The 14,909-nt window shown below is 40.8% G+C and overlaps 1 protein-coding gene across 2 annotated transcripts; it reads right to left on the bottom strand.

Moving 5' to 3' along the window:
• Positions 1-129: 129 nt before the first annotated feature.
• LOC306942986 (bcl-2-related ovarian killer protein homolog A-like) lies at positions 130-14,909 on the bottom strand. Of its 2 annotated transcripts, none has more exons than XM_079529191.1 (5): positions 14,611-14,909; positions 13,618-13,959; positions 11,520-11,648; positions 2,875-3,038; positions 130-2,058 (listed from the first exon to the last, which is right to left on the bottom strand). In XM_079529191.1, exons 2-5 carry the CDS (start codon positions 13,805-13,807, stop codon positions 1,897-1,899), a joined length of 645 nt encoding a protein of 214 aa, XP_079385317.1. In that variant the 5' UTR covers positions 13,808-13,959; positions 14,611-14,909; the 3' UTR covers positions 130-1,896. The 2 variants fall into 2 exon arrangements, with proteins under 2 accessions (XP_079385317.1, XP_079385316.1); XM_079529190.1 differs by having other exon boundaries at positions 572-2,058; positions 13,618-13,935.

Raw genomic sequence — 14,909 nt, 5'->3', positions numbered from 1 at the left:
TTTTTATTTCAAAAAATGAAACATGAACAATGAAACAAATCAAACATAAATGTGAATGCAAGAAATAAAAACAGACAATAAAATAAATCCAAAGAAAAACAAACGGCTTGACAACCTTCAAAAATACAGTGCACAGTAATTGTTTAGGCAATGCATTCTACACACATTTTATTGAGTTATGGGAAAAACAAATGCTGCATACTTAACTGGACAGCATTCGATCGTTACGTCAATCTTCTGAATGAATCATGCTTTTACATGTATTTCAGACATGCCCAGGATGTGGTTGTGTTTAGTCCTTTAGATTTAAAGTTTATAAAGCACTAATGAAACACACTTATGCATTGTGAGATGGAATGCTTACTGTTCTACCTGTGGAGTGAGTCAATGCATTGCCGATTGTATGTTTCAAGGCCATGGCAAACGGTACTTGATTATCTGCGTCAGCTGTTACTATGCTGTGCTTCAATAGTGTCCTCAACTTGTCATCTCAAATTATATGAATTACAGCTGTCTGTATCAGATAAACTCCCCCCCCCCCCCCCCTTAGTAAAATGCCTTTATAATATTACAGTACAGAGGTTGTGGATATATTTAATCAGGTCAGTGGAATAAAGGAATAAACCATCGTTTGGTGAACTCAACTGTTGTGATGAATTCGGTTAAGTTTATTTGGGGGATTAAAAAGAGTGGTTCACATATAATAATTTAACACTGAAAATGCCAACCAACAGGCAAATACATTCAATCATGGTGTTTTGACCCAGAGTAGTGGCTCTGTCTGTAGGCTACAATGGTTCTGATTACTAAAATAATAAATAACCTATTTACAGCTTTAAATATGCAACATCATGAAATGTTCGACAGTCGTTCACCCGGCAAAATCTCTGAATGGCAGCGTTTGACCAACACTGGGGCAATGGCCACAAACCAAGCGTGCAGTGAGATGCACCCAAATGTACATATTTCTTAACCCATTTAGGCCCGACGTAAAAACAAAACAAAAAAAAAGATTTTTCAAAAATAGACCTACAAGCTCGTAGCGAGCCACTCTGTGGCACGCTATGAGCTTGTAGATCTGCTATTTTTCAATAGCTAAAGTATAACATAATGCTTAGTTAAAACACCAAAAGGGGTTCCCGCCCAAAATGGGTTAAAGTTGGGCTATCTTCCAATATTTTGATTCATGTTTGGAATGAGAAGCTATATTTACAGTAGATCTCAACCATGTACCTCAAACATGACCCATTATGTAGAAGGTTGACACAGAAACATATCGATGTATGGCAGTTGAAATTCCTCCGCCTATGCAACCGAGATAAACCCTTATTATAAAGTGATAAGACGTGACATACTTAACCCTTTTTGGGATGGTTAACACAGGGCTCAGCAGTTGGAGTGACCACAGTCACCACACTATTAGATTACTCAAATATGGCATTTAGCTCTACTTGAAATTGTTTGGAGACTTGAGAATCAAACTGATCGCCATCAGTCTGCTTTTTATCAGAAGACTCTTAACCACTGGAAAGCTAAATGCCATAGTGCATTACAATTATAACACTGGAGTTGTTTACAGCATGTATCTAAGCAGTTAGAGTGCTACTTCATTGCTGTGACAGAGAAACCTCCAATAAAAACAAAAGTCAATCATATGCTTATGTTTATACATCTGTGGCTAAACTTTGGATGAAGAGTAGTCACTGGTATATTGACATATTTGACACCAATATGAGATGGAACAATCATTGATGGCCACCCAGCAACAAGTTGACATTCACCAGTTGCCTCAGTCGAGCCACTCCCATCACAACCCTTTCCATTGTCTTTGAGCCTGAGATGTGAGCATCTTGTCAATAGTCCCTGTGCGGTCCCCTGTGTGGTCTGTCCATCTGTTCATTGTTCCTTCATGACACAGACATACACTGTTGTCAGGAAGTACTTGAAGGACTCCATGGTAGAGGACAGCCTAGAGGACATAGAGGACAGCCTGGAGGACAGCCAGTGGGGTTGTGGGACAAACTCCTTTTTAAACACCACACATTTTGTCATCTCTCCCTGGAAAAGAAAGTACAAAGACATTTCACATTTTATTGGTATGCAGTCAAGTACCGGTATTAAAACAATATATACAATTTAAACATTTCTTTGCTAATGCAGTGACAGTGTACGTGGATTACATTGAATCTAAATTAGACAGATCTTCAGCCCAGAACATCCCTGCCATCTGAAGATTACATTAATGTATTATATGTGCTGCCTCTGAACATTGTGTAGTTTTAACTGTTAGACAGCAGAGGGCAGTATTCACAAGCAATTCCAGCCCAGGGGTGAAATTCCCTGTGAGTTGTAGGAGTTACCATGGTGACAGGACAATCCAAAGAGCGTTGGCAAGGGAGGGACAAAACTATGTACAGTACAACTCTATAATCCCAAAGGAACAGGTTATGAAACTGAACCAGGCTCTACTCCAAATGATGACAAAACATCTAGCTAGAGTATGAGATTAAAGAGTGTGACTGACTGGAAGAAGGACAAATTGAGTTTTCTTCTCTCCTGTTGTGTACAAATTTTGCATTTTATTCAATATATGGCCCAAATATGTTTTGATGATACAAAATGATCAATGATAATACATTCTTTAAAGAGTTCTAATGCTGGGGTAAAAGACTGGGCCATGCAGTCCTCAGAAGCAAACTCAAGGATAGATTGGCAAATGTTTTAAATCAATGTGAATTGCCATGAGGAACCAGGTACAATTTAAAACGGTCATATTTCTTTAAAATAGTTATACAGTTCCTCAAAATGTTGCCTGCAAATGACCCCGAACGCTGGATGGTTTATCGTTTTGTTTTTTTATGATCTTATTCTTACCCATCCTCCACGTCGCTGCAGCCAGGACACCAGGAATGTGCGGACAAACCGGCCCAGGGTATCCACCACGATGTACACTGTGGCTGGCTGGCCCTCTCTCACACAGTCTACTGCAAGAGCCCCGGCGACTGCATACATGGACACAATCTTCCCCCATGTAATACCTACAAACAGGGAACAACCGTCATCAGTTGGGGTGGTTGTGTGTTATATCAGGTGTCAACAGAGGTGCAGGTGTCATTATTAACCACGTGGCACTATTTTCAAACATTTCCACACAATGAAAACTAATTTTCCCCCACAATTGTGAAAATAGCATGGCATGCCCAACGTAGGGACTCTATCAGTGATTCATCGTGTCTAGATTTGGCATGAAGAGTAGTCACTGTTAGACATATTTTATGCTATGATTAGCAATGCTTGATGCTGATGAAGTATTGGTTGATAGCAGATTTAACAGAGAGGTTCACAGAACATGCCAGGGCTGAGTTTGGTCAAGTAAGCATATCTGACTTGTAATCACTTTAAAAACAAGTACGAGTTTGAATTCAAGGTCATGGCATGTTCCAATAACGGTTTCTCTACTCAGCTTTTTGTTTTAAACTTCACCTTCACCTCAGACTGTGATTTGATAAGAGATACGCGTGGATTCCTGGAAGAGGGCGGCTTCTCCTTCTGCATACTCAAGGTACAGCATGTATTCCGGTCAATGGACCTTGTGCTGACAACACCCAATTTGACTCAACAAGCTGGTATTTGTATTATTGTAGCTGATAAGATGCATTTCCCATATTACATGAACATAGTAAACTGAACAGGGCAAAACAATGGTTGCTATGTCTTTAAGAAAACACGACCACTGTCGATCAAGTACCAACATGGTTTCAAATGTGTTCACATGGCCTTTTGCATTTTTCTATCCCCGGGCAATGAAGAATGTCATAATTTGAACAATACTTCAAAATCAAAATGCTTTATCTTTTGACAAGATTTGTTTTAGGTGACTCTTCTCCACACACACACACACACACACACACACACACACACCACACACACCACACACCACACACCACACACACACACAAGTTTTTCCTTATTTATTTTCACTAATTTTTAAAATAAGATTCAAGTGTTTAAATTGTGATTTATTTAGATATTTTAGGTGACAATTCAATTTTAAATTAAGTATACATTGATTACATTCATGAGGAGTTCCGTTCTGATAAACCAGGAGCAGCGTTTCCAGGCCAGCAGGGATAACTGTCCATGATGCAACATACAGGTCCTAATGGCATTAACCTCCTTTGGGACAAATCTGTGCCCTGATTTTTGCTTGCTAGTGCTGAACCAGGGCATCCCCTGTAGAGGTTAATGAGACTCTGGGTAAAGCTTAAACAAGATGACTGTAGCCCTATAGCCACAGAGGCAGCCGGGACACCTAACTCCCTACTGAGAAGCAAGACCAGGAATAGATACAAGATTGTCTGGGATAAGGCAGGAGAAAGGAGGGAGGGATTAAAAAGCATGAGAGGTAGGAGGAAGCACACTGGAGGTGAATGAATGGTTCAGACGTACTTAGTGAACACTGCTGCATCGCATTTAAATGATTCTATATAACTATCGTCATCAATATTTAATACCAATGGTCTTTTGTCAGATGTGTGCTGTGAACGAAAAATGTAACTCAGCGTTTTTTCAGCCATATGTCACATTACCAAATGTAACCAGACGAGAAAGGAACAAGGAACAAATTGTACTCTCGGAAATGCCCAGGTTATAAAACTTGTTGGGTGGGACGTTTATAATACAATTCAGGTACGGCCCTGGGCCGTATAAAACTCGTCCCACAGGCTGCACTTTGAACACCCCTGTGCTAGAGTGACCAACAGAAACACGTTGGATGACTTGCGACAAATCCTGGTTGAGGAATGGGATGCCATCCCACAACATGAGGAGGAGGTGCCAAGCTGTGGCTGTGTATATGGATCAGTATGAGTCTTCCACACACTACAAGGTTCCCTGTCACCGAGTGTAAAATGAATAACGTGTATAAACAAAAAATGGCCAATATGTGTTTTTTCCTTATTACTGTGGGAGAGTGCAATCATCCAATCCACTAAGCAACTCAAACCAAGGGTGCCATTTTTGCATATTTTTGGGGGGGGCGCTACCCACAGTCGTTTAGCTGTGTTGCTCATTCCACGAATGCCCGATCCTTACAATCTATACCTTGTTGTAATGTAAAGGTGACTAATCATCGATGAAAATGATATAAAATACAATACCAATTGGTTTACTTAAAGGGGAAATATAATCGGCCAAAGTTACCAAACTTTTTGTGGGGAGTATATATAAGAGAGAGAGAGAGAGAGAGAGAGAGAGAGAGAGCGCAAAATATGTATTTTCTTTTTAAGAAACCCCCAAAACAATGGCATTTTTCAAATCAGCGTCAGGTCTAAATGGTTTAATATGTAGTATGCATTCTGTTCCATTCTATTTTTGATTAGCCAAAAAACACATTTCTAAAAATGTGTGACTATTGCCCATGTAGATAACTTGGGTTCACATTTCAGTTGACAGGGGTCCTCCTGTTATCCCTCGGCCTCTACACACCAAATATCTTTGCCGAAAACAGCCAATCTACAAGCTCACAATGTGTCAGACTCAGGTTGCAACGTGTTGTAGATCTTGTAGATCTGCTATCGTTACAGAATGTCGCTTATTAAAGGGAAACTTCACCCTTTTTGCAAAAAGAAAATATGTTAATGACGTTTAGAAGATTTAGAACACTTTCCTGGGGGTCTTTATGTGTGTAATATGTGGTTTTAGATATTTTGTCCCATTGTTTTGGGAAGTCTGGAGCCTAGTTTTAAGGGCCTTTGAGGTGCTGTGGTACCAGGAGGTGCATGCATAGTCAAAGAAACCTTGTACGAGGGCTCCTGTTAAGGTCTTCAAGGTGTTTTTGTTGACCAGGAATCTTGTTCTTTGGTTGACTTTTTTTTATTACGTTGGTGGCCATTTTATCACCGGAAAGATTAGCCTCCAGGATGGAACCTAGGTAGGCAATTTCATCTTTACGTGTGATAACATTGTCACCCACTCTAACCAAGAAGCCATTTGCCTTGCTGAGATTACTATTAGAGCCAAAGAGAATTGATTCAGTTTTTCCCAGGTGTAAAGATAGCTTGTTATCAGCGAGCCAGGTGCAGATTCTACCGAGTTCAGAGCTAAGGGCCTTTTCAACCTGCAGTTTGTTCCTGTCCGAGACTAGCAGTGCCGAGTCATCTGCGAACAGGAACAAGTTGCAGTCACAAGCTGAAGTCATGTCGTTAACATATATTAGGAACAGTAAAGGCCCTAGTATGCTTCCTTGTGGAATGCCACAGCTCACTGGGAGGGGGGGGAGGGACAGTGTTCCATTCACCTCCACCATCTGTTCTCTCCCCTCCAGGTAGGATTGCATCCAGCTCACTGTTAACCAGTATGGAGTGGTTCACGGTGCCATTGGAATGTAAATGCATGCCTTTCAGCCTTTGAAAGGCATGCATTTCAGTCTTCTAAACGTCATTAACATATATCTTTTTTGCAAAAAGGGTGAAGTGTCCCTTTAAGACCTGCCCTGGCCTGAAAGCCAGGGCTCATCATATCGTTAACTTACAGTAAAATATACAATATTGAATCACTACTGTATGTGGATCCACATAGGACCCGATGAGGGAAAGCATCAACCGACTAGACTGCCCACAGAGTCAAAGGTAGGGTAAGCGTTATGTTTTAGTTAAAACATCTTTTTGGTTAAAAGCACTATTATTCTGATAGTAATCATTGCTATGCTGTCTCTCCAGTGCTTTAATAAAAAGAAAATGCCTTTTCAGGTAGGTGACAAAATGTCAGCCAATCAGGAGAGAGTATGCATTTATCATCTTCATTTTTTTTTATTTTTTTTTTGTATTCCAGTTGCAATTTTGTCTGTTCATTTCGTTTTGTCATCACTTCCAAATGTTTAATCTGTATCCTGACAGAGTTCTCTATCCTGATTGAATACAATTAGTATGCCGGGGGAAAAAAAAAAGATCGGGAGACATATGGATACTCCCGTTACTAAAACAAACACCATCAATGGGTAGTGAGTACTATCAAAATAGAGCCATTTAACCAAAGTAAATCACTTACCTACCTCTAATGTTATTATAAAGCACTTAGAGGCACTAGAATGGATCATTAAGCACAGTAATGCAACAAATTTGAACAGGATGGAACCTAGGTAGGTAATTTCATCTTTACGTGTGATATCATTGTCACCCACTCTAACCAAGAAGCCATTTGCCTTGCTGAGATTACTATTAGAGCCAAAGAGAATGGATTCAGTTTTTCCCAGGTGTAAAGATAGCTTGTTATCAGCGAGCCAGGTGCAGATTCTACCGAGTTCAGAGCTGAGGGCCTTTTCAACCTGCAGTGTTCCATTCACCTCCACCATCTGTTCTCTCCCCTCCAGGTAGGATTGCATCCAACTCACTGATGTGCTATCAAAACCAATTGCTTTAAGCTTGTTAACCAGTATGGAGTGGTTCACGGTGCCATTGGAATGTCAATGCATGCCTTTCAGCCTTTGTATACTAATTGCACATGTTTAATCTGTTTGTTTTAGTAACGGGAGACATATGGATACTCCCGTTACTAAAACAAACACCATCAATGGGTAGTGAGTACTATCAAAATAGAGCCATTTAACCAAAGTAAATCACTTACCTACCTTTAATGTTATTATAAAGCACTTAGAGGCACTAGAATGGATCATTAAGCACAGTAATGCAACACATTTGAACGGGACGGAAAACTAGCACTGATGAATACAGTTCTATTTATAGACAGTTTTGTAGCTGTTGAGTCCCGTGAGATCAAGTGGTTGTTATTCTTCAGAAGGAATCCCAGGCTGCTCTAAAAATTACCCCCCTTTGTGACGTCAGAACAGTCACAAGTTGAGCCAGAACCCTATAAAGTTCTAAAAAACGAGTCCCGTTTATTTTTGATCTTTCCAGGCATGGTGACAAGTTTTATTTCTTGTTCTCTTAGTAAAACCCAGAGAGTGAACTTAACCCTCTGCATTAAATTAACAGGAATGTGCATTCAGACCAGGAAGTTAGGAACACCCAGTCCATCATAAAACCTCATAAAGAATACAGCTATTCATGTGGCTCTTGGTTACGTCAAAAAGCCCACTAGTGGAGTTGGTGTGGAAATTCCAAAGGTCATTCTGTGTGTCAGACAGACAGTAAATGACAAAGATCTACTCCAAATAAAGACACGCCTCTCTTATTGCAAAGACAATTGAATGAGAGCTGTACAGTAGTCATTGTTAACACGGCATGCTCAGCAGATTTCCTAGTGTTTGGAAAAGGGCCCGTGACATTCCTTTGCAAAAAAGGGTGGTGATTGAGACTTTAAATAATCACCGCCATATCTCCAAACTACACACAGTTCTGGGATCTTTGGTAAGCAACCAGTGCAAGTATTTTCTTTCAATCAAAGTAGATTTTACGTCTGCACTCTGCACCTGTCTGGATTCTGAGCTAATCACAACACTATCTCAACTATCACCCTGGTTTACAAACAACGGTATCTGCAGCAGACAAAAAGAAAGTGGTTTTTTTTATCTTCTACTATGTAATGTTGGCTTAGAGATAGTAAATGGACTGCATTTTTGAGTGGTGCAACCACTCCAAGGAACAGCAATGTCTGTGTTAACAGAGAGAGAGAGATAGTGCTGCACTGTTGCCTGCTAATGAGAGAGAGAGGGGGGGGGGGGGGGGGGGGGGGGGGAGTTGCACCACTCGGTTCACACGGGTGTGATTTTTTTAACAGTATATAGCGCCTTTCTCCAAAGCACTTTATGTATTTCACATTTCACACAAATTCTCACACCAACGTCAGAGGAAACCATGCAAGGTGTCAGGCATCTAATGCCTGAAGGTCTATTGACCGAAACGTTGCCTAAATAAAGTTGTAAAGAAGTGCCAACGAAAGGTAATTTTTCTGTATTCTGACGACAAATTAAACCCTGCCTATGCACCCATCTCTGAGCTGATCAGGTGTGCATAAGACCTTGCTTTTTCCTGCGATACCCGAGTTTTAAAATTACATGAGCAAGCTGTGATTCCTAACATTCCTCACCTAGCAACTCAATCGCCTCATTTGGCCCTGCTCCAATCCGATATGTTCAGCTCATTGACCATAACTGTTTAAAAAGGAGCCCTCCACTATCTCTGTCTCACTTGTGCTATCTGTTCTAATTGGGAAAAACCTGATACGATTCTCCTCCTGCAATATGGGGCCCACGCCCAAGTGTTTACTCTGCCATGACAAATATCTGAGTATTCATATCAATACCATCTGTATTCATTTCAATAAATATTATTATGTTCATCGCATGATAGTCTTTGTTAAGTTGAACTCATTTGTTGTAATTGTACTCTCTCATCGGTCGGTTGCAAAAGAGGACTTGCAATTTGCACCGAACTGGATATTCAAGATAACTAAACTAAACTGGTTCTTTCAATGAGGATCAGACAGACAACCTGACCTACCGGTAATATGAAGTCAATTCTCTTCTCATTATTCTACTGTATGAGGAGTACATTACAATGGACTAATGGACTCAGACCTTAATTTGAATGCTCAACTTAAAAAAGTGGTTCAAACCTGTTTTTTCCAACTTAGAAACATTTCAAAAATCAAGTCCTTCCTGTCTAGCGCCGATTTAGAAAAGGTCATTCACGCATTTATCATGTCCCGTCTCGATTACTGTAACGCTCTTTACTCAGGTTTAACACACAAATCACTCTCCCGTTTGCAATTAGTGCAAAATGTCGCCGCTAGGCTTTTAACCAACACCAAAAAGCGTGATCATATCACCCCTGTCTTGATGTCGCTTCACTGGCTTCCGGTCAACTATAGAGTTGATTTTAAAATTCTTTTAATCTCCTTTAAAGCTCAAAGAGGTCTTGCCCCTAGCTATATCATGGAGCTCTTTCCCCCTCACAACCCTCCTCGCAGCCTGAGGTCTGTAGGCAAGGGGCTCCTAAAAATCCGTACCTCGAACTACGTCACAAAGGGTGATCGGGCCTTCGCCATCTGAGCACCAAAGCTCTGGAATGAGCTTCCAGAATGAATTCGCCTCACTGACTCCCTCACATGTTTTAAATCCCTATTAAAAACCCATTTGTTTCAAAAAGCATTCCTATAAAGCATGCTTTTTACTGATCTTGTGTTATCTCCAAAACTATGGAATGCAGACTCACTCCCAATCTTCTGCTGTAGTCTGAAAACACACCTCTTCAGACTCCATCTTAGCCCGTAGCACTTGCCCTAGCCTCGACGACCTTCTTACGCCAGGCGTATGTTGCAAAGGCTCAATTTATGTAACTTAGATAGCATTTTATGTAGACATAGCATTCTATAGTGTATACGCCAGGCGCGCCTGAGCCATGGAGCAAACGTCGCAGCTGCTCCACCAGGTTAAAAAGTGGTGTCGCATTGCGACACCACTTAGCGTATTCTTGATAACTAGCCGTGTTAAAATACATCAAATACTATTTTATGCATTTGATGTATCACCATGTTTTGTTCTTGCTTACTGTAAATGGCTCTGGATTAAGAGCGTTTGCTAAATGCCTATGGCCATCACACAATAAGAAGTCATTTGCTGATGATGTTAAGACCATAAATATGCAACACATAATATACTTTGTTTTAAGAAAAATAATGTATCAACTATCAAAATCAAAAGATAATGTCATTATAATCATATGAACCCAAGACATTTGAATGCTTGTATTTTAGTCCTTTATGCAACCACAAACTTGGATAATTAAATCCAACACCCTCAAAACTACTGCCAAGTAATTGATGCAATCTGGTCAAGCTATAAGTGGGTGCATCTAAGCACCATGTCATTCATTTCTTCAGTATTATGTAAAGCACTATGTAATTTTGTTTTGATACGTGCTCCATAAATTACATTTATAAGCCACACATTGAACAAAGAACCAGGCGTCTAAGGATTCCCTCTTATACAAGATCAACAGCTCTGTTTGAATCACACCCACACAGTGCTTTTTTTAAAGAAGCATGCCCCACGGCACGCCAATATTGTTTTCGCCTATAATTATTAGCCCACGGCACATAGGTCTGAAGGAGAAACTCTGACGCAAACCCTGTGCGAACAGAATCACTGACGCTGCGATCGTCACCAGTCATCAGTGTGACGGATCGGCCATGTCTGAAACTTTGTCATAATTCTGTTCCTTGGCTGGGTGTGTTTGCAGTGGCGTGCACAGACATTTAGAGGGGCAGGTGCTCAAGTTAAAAAAGGGCACCTTGTGCAGCGCGTGGAACCGGCCGGTTGCCTTAATCCATTTTGGGCGGGAACCCCTTTTGGTGTTAGCATTATGTTATGCTTTAGCTATTGAAAAATAGCAGATCTACAAGCTCATAGCGCGCCACCGAGTGGCGCGCTATGAGCTTGTAGGTCTGCTATTTTCGAAAAAGGGCACATTGCCAAAAGGGCAGGGGGTGCTCTAGCACCCCCTAGTGTCTATCTGTGCACGCCACTGTGTGTTTGTGTGTGTTTACAACAGCTGCCATACCTGTGGAGAAGATGTCTGTTGCCACGGCAACGAAGGCATCCGACACCATGCTCTCCATAGCGACAGAAATGTTGAGCTGTCGTGCCACGTTCCTGTACAAACTCGGCCGCATGGACTCCAGCTCATCACCTAGGCAACAGTTGGAGAATATTCAAGAAATGTTAATGCAGCAAGGACAAACCTAAATGATGGCTTTAGACTTGCTAGGCAAGTCATGTCAGGGTATGTATGTTACCCCAAACAATGTTTTCAATTATTACATTCACTCAAAGCAACTTTGCATACAGATTTATGGTACTCCTCCTACAACGGAGGTCACACAATACTCGGGTAGATTCTTCACCCTTACTCAATGTAGCGCAAGCACGCACGCACGTACACGCACACACACACACACACACACACACACACACACACACACACACACACACACACACACACACACACACACACACACACACACACACACACACACACACACACACACACACACACACACACACACACACACACACACACACACACACACACACACATTTGACACTCAAATCTACCGTCTAGGACCTAGACAGTTGATTGACCTAGACTACAATTACAATTTAGGCATTTAGCAGACGCTCTTAATCCAGAGCGATTTACATTAAGCAAGAACAAAAAGCATGGGAATACATCACATATATAAAAAGCATTTATCAAGAAACATGCTAGAACATATCTATATAATGACACTGTACATATAAACTATACATATATACTATGCTGTACATATATACTATGAAGTGCTATGACTACATACAATGCAATTATTGTGCTGTCTACATAACATGCTATAAGTCTGTATCAAATGCTATCTAAGTCTAAAAAGTGCTGTCTAAGGGGGTAGGGTAAGTGCTATGGGCCATGGTGGAGTCTGAACAGGTGGGTTATCAGACTACGGCGGAAGATTGGGAGTGATGCTGCAGGGCGTTACAATAGTCGAGTTTTGACAAGACTGTTGTCTGGATTAGGTCAATCAACTGTTTAGGTCAAACCCTCTTTAAACAAGATCCCAGGTTCCATGGTTGTTTTGTTTGTACAGTATGTTTGTGTATAGTTTCATGTTACAAAGTGGACCACAATGGAAACAAGCGAAGGCTTTTTTGTGTCTAAGTCCATTTGGCGTTTTTTTAAAATGATGTCATTTTCTGTAATTTTCTTAAACTGCCAATAAAGTATTCTATCTATCTATCTATCTATAGGTGTAATGACTAGGAACCTTCACATAATCCTGTGCTTTTATTTTACACACCGACATGGAAGATAGCTTGTGCCCAATAATGAGATACAGACAGTAAGTTCACAGAAGAAAGGATTTCACTGTGCAGAGTACTCGAATACTTGCCACAGTCCACTTGTAAACTAAAGTAGTGTGTAAATGAAATGTAACCATTCTTGTCAAGATTTCTCAAAATGGAACTAGTAATAGGAGCCAGGAACATCTACAGCAATTTTGTCAATAGAAATTGAGTGTGTAAATCAAGTCATAAATGTAATGTTTTATGTGTGTGTGTGTGTGTGTGTGTGTGTGTGTGTGTGTGTGTGTGTGTGTGTGTGTGTGTGTGTGTGTGTGTGTGTGTGTTTGTTTTCTTTCTTCTCTGCAAAGACTAAAAAAAGTATGTTTAGTCACTGCACTCTCCCCAAAGGTTACATAAAAGGAACAGTAAATGCAGGCCACGGACAACTTCATCTTACCTGAGCCCTCCAGGACAAATATGAGGGACAACTATCAGAACTATGTCTATATGGCAAATAAATCATGCATAGGCAGGTGTAAAACATTCAGTATAGATCCACCTCACCCCAACCAATAACTTATAAGATTAAGGTCACTCATGTTTGAGAAAATTCACTCATTTTGAGGAGTGCATTTTTAGAATTTCCAGAATAACAAGAACAGTGTTGTGTTCTTTTGTTATTCAAATGTCAACGCGCCTGTCTTTTGGAGTTTTAACCGACACCCAGGAACAGACACCATTTGTTCTATATCGACCCTCCCTTGCCTCTAGACTGATTGTGTCGATCTTCAAAACAATACAATCCTGGATTTGTAAACTCTTACCAAGACAGAGTAGCACCTCCGACAACTCAGCGACTGCTGCGTTCGAGGCAGGAAGGCCTGAAAGGTGCAGTTCATCTTTGCCCCAGCCTAACCCGTTCTGAATCAGCCTGTCGTGGATGTATTCTCTACACATCACTTTTGACTGGGACACCAGTTCCTTCTCAGTCACAGAGCGGTCAAACACATCCATTGGTCCTGGTGGGTGGGTGGTGGAGCAGGGTGTTGGGTCTGTGCCAGGGAAGTCCTGTCCACTTCTGAACAGTACCCCTCCTACGCTCAGTAGGATGAGCGTCAACACCGGCGATGACAGTCTCCTGACTGCAAGGAAGAGGAATAGAAACTCTTCATTTTGTAAACAGAGAGAAGGAAACGGTGTTACACACACACAAGACAAATGTTAAATTACATTTTGTTCACTATGCACAGTGCACACATATTACGTATGTTACTGAAAGTTTTAATTTCCTAAAGGATGAATGCATAGATAGGCTACACATGTTTAACAAACACTAAATATGTACAAATAAATAAATGAAAAGGTTAATTCAATGTCATGTTTTATGTAAATATAAACATACTTATTGCATAGAATAGAATATTCTCACACCTGCAGCTACCAGTTCCCCCCCCCCCCCCCCCCCCCCTCAAATAAAGGTGAGTGGGTGGCAAGGAAAGGACAGTAAAGCCAAACCAGAACTGAAACTTATATAAGAACAATGCTGGGGGCGTTATAGGCGTTATAGTGACTCAGACTCACATGCTGTTGTTAACAGCAAGATAATGCAACAGATTTCAATTATGCAACAAACATTATAAGTACATATTACATAAATAATCATCAAAGTGTTGGATGATGGATCTTGCTCTTGTGCAAGAGCAATATGGAACAGCGTAGACTACAGTGTATGAAATATGAGAAACAGCATCATTCACAAGAAGATAACTACATTTATGCTACGGGTCAACGCCATGGGAAGGACAAGTCGCACTTACCTTGCACATTCTGTCAGAATTCAAACGTCCACTCTTCCGATATTAATGATTTAAGAGAAGACAATCCAACTCGGTCCCACAACAAACTGTCCGCACGAATGGGAATTGGGAAATACACTCTCTCTCACAAACTACATTCAGACAATTTTATCCCATTCGATTCAAAGTTAGGAGTGTCGCATTCCACAGAGAGAAGTGTCGTGGCCCTCTGTTACCTTGTAAATGTAAACTAAAGCAAACGCGTGGGATAATCATGGGGATAATGAGTTTCGATCTGAAGACACGGAACGCCTTCCTGT

This window comes from Electrona antarctica (assembly GCF_951216825.1).
Source record: "Electrona antarctica genome assembly, chromosome: 19".
NCBI lineage: Eukaryota > Metazoa > Chordata > Actinopteri > Myctophiformes > Myctophidae > Electrona > Electrona antarctica.
Note: the sequence above shows the minus strand (reverse complement) of the source record. Positions and strands in the feature narration are given on the sequence as shown.

What these genes read in the sequence shown, in the direction of transcription:
- LOC306942986 (XM_079529191.1), bottom strand. Translation starts at nt 13,807, where the DNA reads ATGGATGTGTTTGACCGCTCTGTGACTGAGAAGGAACTGGTGTCCCAG. An exon ending in AACAGACATCTTCTCCACAG is followed by an intron (nt 3,039 to 11,519) that starts GTATGGCAGCTG and finishes CCCTGTTTGTAG; the next exon opens with GTATTACATGGGGGAAGATT. An exon ending in TGCAGCGACGTGGAGGATGG is followed by an intron (nt 2,059 to 2,874) that starts GTAAGAATAAGA and finishes TTTCTTTTCCAG; the next exon opens with GGAGAGATGACAAAATGTGT.